We start from the raw sequence: 6142 nt of genomic DNA on the forward strand, positions 1-6142 counted from the left end.
AAGACGAGAGGGTGGGGGAGTTAATTAGAAGAGTTAATTTTATATTCTTAAAATTATTTTTGGATTTTTAAAAAGAACTTTTAAAAAAATTGAATTTGACCGCCACGTGTCGTTGTTTCATTGGTATATTTGTTATATATTTGTCTTTGTATTTCACACATTTTTATTTTTCTGGTGATAGACATTTTGTGTCTAATTGATATAAATTTTGTAAGGTTAAAGTGTTCAATTGGTACTAGCCCCAGTTGAGGTGTCTAAATAAATTATGCGAACAATTTAAGGGGCTACAGATGACTTAAGCCTATATATATAGATTGGTAGTTTAGTATAGACATATGATTTTTTTTTAAATAAATTGGACAATTCAACAGCAGATGAATTGGGCTTCATGTCATACAATCCGGCCCATTAAGGTGAAGTGATGTAGTTCAATTCCCAGCCACATTTTACATTTGTTCTTCTTCCTCACAAGGAACCAGAAGTGAGTTTTGAAGACGAAAAAATGTCCATGGCTTCTTCCTTGCTTCTCTCTCCACTTTCTTGCCCTACTCTTGCTAATAATCCCTCTCATATTGTACTCAATAAATCAACTTTCCTTCCCACCCCCAATTTCTTCTTTTCAGATTCTCTTCATAGACCCAACGCCGGCGTTCGAGGATATTCTTACAGCTCTCCGGTAGCCCAGTCTTTCAACCATATACCCAAACAGTTCAGACAAGACTATCTCAAAGATGGACGTAAGTGACCTTGTCCAATTCTCAAACGCAACCCTAATTTTGCACCTTTGTTTGTATTGAAATGAAATGCTTTTGATTATTTACTAGTTTGGGGATTGAGAATTGAGATTTTGTTAATTCACATTATTTACCTTGGAAACACTTTTTTTTTTTTGAAATATTTTCCATCTCGGAGATCTTCTTAGGCCTCGTTTGTTTTATGACATTTGTTTTTATTAAGATTAAGAAAATCTCAATATGGATATTTTGAGCTACATTAAAATTTAAATGTTTAAATCTACAACAATAATATACCCGGTGGTTTGGTGAGGATAGAGTGTATGCTAACCTTACTCCTACCTTGTGGTGGTAGAGAGGTCTTTTCCGGAAAACCCTCTGCTCTAGTGAAGAAAACAAAGTAGTAATGGAAAGGAAGAATATCAGTGAAGAATAGAAAGGCAACATTTTGGAAAAGTTTGAGCAACATATTGTAAAATCACAAAGAAAAAGGGGGAGAGAACGAGAGAATTACTTTATGGGTGTCTTTGGTAGGGAGGAAAATGTGCTCCTAGAAAATAAGTGTATTTCTAACTTATTTCTTGTTGTTCGGTTAGTAAGAAGAAAATATTGTCCGACGAGTATTTGAATATAATTTGGTCAAATACTATGACACTCACTATTTAACACGAACTTGGACCCTGACCAGAACTGAACCCAACACCGACCCAAAACATGACCCAAGCTCGGGACCCGATCCTAACAAAGACCCCGACTCAGAAAGTGATCTTTGACCCCACCCTAGCCTAACCTTGCCCCGACAACCAACCCCAACCACGACCTTGACCCGAATCAAGATCTAAGATTCAACCCCAAGCCAGGACCCGACCTTGACACCAAGTCGGGTTATGGCTGAGAGTTAAGTCCTAGGTCAAGGTTAGAAGTTGGGTCAGGGTGGTAAGGTTGAAAGAGATTTTGGAAAATCTTTTCCTTTATGTAGGGATTTCATTTTCCTTAAATTGGAGGAAAATAAGTCCATTTGGAAAACATTTTCGGAACATTTTATGTGATCCAAACATTTCTGTGAAGTGTTCTCCTTCATACTGAACACTCCCTATGTGTTTTCAAGTTGGAAAAGAATGTATGTTTCAGAAATCTTTGGTCGTCATTCAAGTGAATCTGGTATTTGTGGAATGGTCCTTTGCACTCGTACTGCAGTTTCCTTGTTCTTCTCTACTCTAGTTTTTCAATTTACTGTGTTCGTTTTGTTTATGTTTTCTTTTTTACTATTATTTGTGAAGATTCTGCTCTTAATCATGTATACTATCCTTTTGTAGTACTGAACAACTATAAGAATGCCCCTCAGTATCTTTACGGCCTTTCTCCGTCACAGATGGATATGTTCATGACAGAAGATAACCCAGCCCGGCGACAGTCGGGAAGCGTCACTGAAGTAAGTTCTTTTTTATACTCATTTCTTGATTAGTTTCCATGTATTTTAATGGCTTCATGATGTCAGGTGTGTTAAATTTGTTTAAATATCCCATTGCTAAGTCTGCGTTCTTACAAAAAAAACATTTAATATATTTTGATTACAGGAGAATATATCTTCATCCCATAACTATCTGAAAAATGGTGGAATGTGGAGTATGTCAGGCATGAATAAACAGGGCCCTTCAACATGCAGCATGAGCGTCAGCATGTACGGAGGAGGAGGAGCAAGATCTGATAGATCCCCAACTGCGCCTCCTGATTTGCCATCTTTGCTTTTAGATGCTAGAATTGTCTATCTGGGCATGCCTGTATTAACCTTTTCCTAGTTCTTGCCTCCCTTTAAGTGGTTGCATGTATTTTACATTTGCACTGTCCTTATTCTGATTCTCATATTGGTTTACCGTTATATTGCCACAGATTGTAGAAGCTGTTACAGAGCTTATTGTTGCACAGTTTATGTGGTTGGATTTCGATAATCCAACAAAGCCCGTATACCTATATATAAATTCATCTGGTACCCAGGTAAGACAGTTTGCCTCCAATTTAATTTCTCCGAATAAATTTAGTTTCTGGAACAAGGTAAGATGAGAAGTGTAGAATGATTTATCAAGCAATTCTTTCATTTTGGTAGCTTATATAATTGGAGGATAAGATGAGTTATCAAAGACACTCATAGGGAGGGTTGGATGATTGATCTTAGGATGACACACCGTGGCAATTGCACATAAGGATCTGGGAGTCTTATTTGTCTACCAAATGACAATAACCTCACATGCAAATGAATTATGAATAATAACCTTGAAAATGTTTGTATCCATCTGCATTCTTGCATACATTTTATATTCAAATATGTCCATGCATCATAATATTAATCTCAGAGGTAGATATATGTTGTACAAATCGTATCAGTGAAAACTTCAGATATTGATACCATGCATATGTATATGCTTTAATACAGTATTCACATACACAAATAATTTATTACTGTATACATGTTATATGCATCTACACATTTTTGAGATGTGGTCTACATGCAATATGTAATATATTTTCTTTCTCAAGAAGTTTATGTATTGCATAGTCCATATTTCTGTACTAGATATGTACTTGCTGCATCGTATGTCTGCACAAGATGGTACATTCTTCCTGAAGTAAGGATAACATATTTGGTTTTGCTCAATATGATTTATCTGGCTTTCAAATTCCTAACATAAATTGGGATCACTGATTTGCTAATCCAGAGAATCATCTCACACTAGCCAAATGCTATAGAGGATGTGTTTCCTGGGCCAAAGTCATCCAAGAATCATAAAAAATCCATATCATTCCATTTGTTGACCGAACATACATGTTATACTTAGTTAATATTTCCCTGCTGCTGATGTACTCTTGCTTTCCCCAGAATGACGAAATGGAGACTGTCGGTTCTGAAACAGAGGCATATGCCATTGCTGACATGATAAGAGTAAGTATCTCTAGACTTTTATGTTTACTTATTTTATTGTGATATTGAGTTTAATGTTTGAACTTGATGTTTACTTATGTTGGTCGTGATATTGAGTAAGTATCTCAGTTGAATTTTAGAACAAATAATGAGAAATTGAACAAAGCCACCCTTAGTCTCCATAGCAGTAAAACATCAATGGGCGAACAATTTGATGCATCTTATCTATCTATATGTTTCCCAAGACTGCGATCTTTATTCATCTAACTTATTACTTGTGTGTTTTTAATTGTCACTAGTACTGCAAATCAGATGTATATACGGTAAACTGTGGCATGGCTTTTGGTCAAGCAGCAATGCTTCTGTCACAAGGAAAGAAAGGGTTCCGTGCTGTGCAGCCAAATTCATCTAGTAAGGCTCAACTTTTCACCCTCAATATCTTGATTCTCACACTGGCAACTGTATGATCATATGATCTTCTGTGTTTCTAATTCATAGTTGGTACCAATGATAGACGGGAGCCACATATTTTTGCTTAAGGGTGTGTATCTATCACAACATGACGAACTGAATCACTATTTAACTTGACACGTCCATGGTGTGAGGATGGTTTCTAAAAATTGCTTCTCAACTGTACTATCACACAAGTGCTGTAGTGTAGACAGAAGTTGCAATACTTCATTTTAGCGGTAAGGCACAAGTATCCCTAGACTGTGACCGGAATCCCAGAGACACACCTTAACTAAACTAAGGTCCTATTACCCCATGAACTCACCTTGATTTTTTATAATTTTGTACACCTTTTGACTTATGGAACACTCCGTGTCTCCACTTTGTTGAGGGGTGTGGGAGATATTTGGAGGCTGCATAGGCCAAAAAGATTTTTTTTTTTTGGGGGGGGGGGGGGGGTTAATAGGGCCTTTACTTTAGTTAAGGTGTGTCTCTGAAATTTCGGTCATAGTTTAGGGGTACTTGCGCTTTATCCCTTCATTTCATAATAACTTTTTGTAATTCATCAATCCTCTATTCCTCTGCTACATTCTTCATTTCCTCCATCCTCCTTATATATGCTTTCCTTTTTTATTTTTTGGTTGGTGGGAGGAGGGGTTTACGTTAGAAGCTGAACAATTGTTTTTGGTGACTCATGATAAGTGATAACTATCTTCTACGTACATCATTCAAAGACCTCCACACTCATGCCTCCCAAATTTATTCTATTTTTCAGTTTTTACTGCTTTTGATATTCACACTATTGATGGTTTGCAGCCAAATTGTATTTACCCAAGGTCAGCAAATCCAGTGGATCACCGACAGAGTTGTGGATAAAGGTTATTCTTTCTCTCTAGCTATGTCCATGTGTATATGTGCATCATAAACAGTAATGAAATTGCTCGTTGAAGTTAAATTTTGCGCATATGGATCACATAAGGTTTGCAGTGTGTTCGGTGACACCTGCCTATCCCGGTCTGTCATTTGTGACTAAAGTATTCTGCTACTTTGTCACTGTATATGTGCATCATAAACAGTAATGAAATTGCTCGTTGAAGTTAAATTTTGCGCATTTGGATCACATAAGGTTTGCAATGTGTACGGTGACACCTGCCTATCCCAGTCTGTCATTTGTGACTAAAGTATTCTGCTACTTTGCCTCCACAGGCCAAAGAACTAGAATCAAACTCAGAGTATTACCTTGAGCTATTATCAGAAGGAATTGGAAAACCAAAGGAAGAAATAAAGAAAGATATCCTACGGCCTAAATATTTCAGGGCGCAAGAGGCCATTGACTATGGCCTTGCAGATAAGATAATTAGTTCAAGTGACGATGCATTTGACAAACGGGTAAATTTACTTTGAGATATTTTCCAACTACTATGCTGGCTTTCTTGTTTCATGCCGTTCACATTGATTTTTTGTAATCAGAACTATGAAGAGATGCTCATCCAATCTAGAATGTCGAGACCAGGTGCTCAAGCTGCTCCCTCCGGGTTCAGGTGAATGAAAGAGTGATAATGATCCTGAACTTTCAGAAACAACTGATGTTCCTGTCTAGTTCTGAGGATCAAAGTGTCTGGTTACTTGTCTGTGCACCCATGGTATAAAACTTGGGTATATGATTTTACGACTATCGTGCAGTGGTTGGTGAAAAGTATTTACAATGTCAATTTTGTGTACCAGTATAGAATCAGATAGTGATGGTGCATGGTATAAATGAATTTTCTTATTCTTGTATCAGATCATTTGTCACTTCACAGTTTTAGTTATTTCTTTATCTCTACGTATTTCTTTTTAAAGTTAATTCTTTTTCCACTAAATTCATCCCTTTTGCTATAGTATCATTTTGTTTCATATCCTGTAACTACAATTGCGGACCTAGGTAGAGGAGGAAAAAGGAAAGCAAGAAGATAACAGGAAAAAAATAGATGGATAAGCATCCAAAATAGAATTGAAAAGTGTTATAAAACAAAAGATAATGTAATAAAATTAAGAAGAA

The 6142-nt window shown here is 36.6% G+C and overlaps 1 protein-coding gene across 1 annotated transcript; it reads left to right on the forward strand.

The window, feature by feature from the left end:
* Positions 1-333: 333 nt before the first annotated feature.
* On the forward strand, positions 334-5926 carry LOC101256043 (ATP-dependent Clp protease proteolytic subunit-related protein 1, chloroplastic). The gene is made up of 9 exons (XM_004248717.5): positions 334-737; positions 2051-2166; positions 2312-2515; positions 2625-2729; positions 3610-3672; positions 3951-4062; positions 4918-4979; positions 5308-5490; positions 5572-5926. The coding sequence occupies exons 1-9, from the start codon at positions 503-505 to the stop codon at positions 5644-5646; spliced, it is 1155 nt and encodes a 384-aa protein (XP_004248765.1). The 5' UTR covers positions 334-502; the 3' UTR covers positions 5647-5926.
* The last annotated feature ends 216 nt before the right edge of the window (positions 5927-6142 follow it).

Source organism: Solanum lycopersicum, chromosome 10 (assembly GCF_036512215.1).
Source record: "Solanum lycopersicum chromosome 10, SLM_r2.1".
NCBI classification, from domain to species: Eukaryota; Viridiplantae; Streptophyta; class Magnoliopsida; order Solanales; family Solanaceae; genus Solanum; species Solanum lycopersicum.

What these genes read in the sequence shown, in the direction of transcription:
- LOC101256043 (XM_004248717.5), top strand. Translation starts at nt 503, where the DNA reads ATGTCCATGGCTTCTTCCTTGCTTCTCTCTCCACTTTCTTGCCCTACT. An exon ending in AGACTATCTCAAAGATGGAC is followed by an intron (nt 738 to 2,050) that starts GTAAGTGACCTT and finishes ATCCTTTTGTAG; the next exon opens with TACTGAACAACTATAAGAAT. An exon ending in ACGATGCATTTGACAAACGG is followed by an intron (nt 5,491 to 5,571) that starts GTAAATTTACTT and finishes TTTTGTAATCAG; the next exon opens with AACTATGAAGAGATGCTCAT.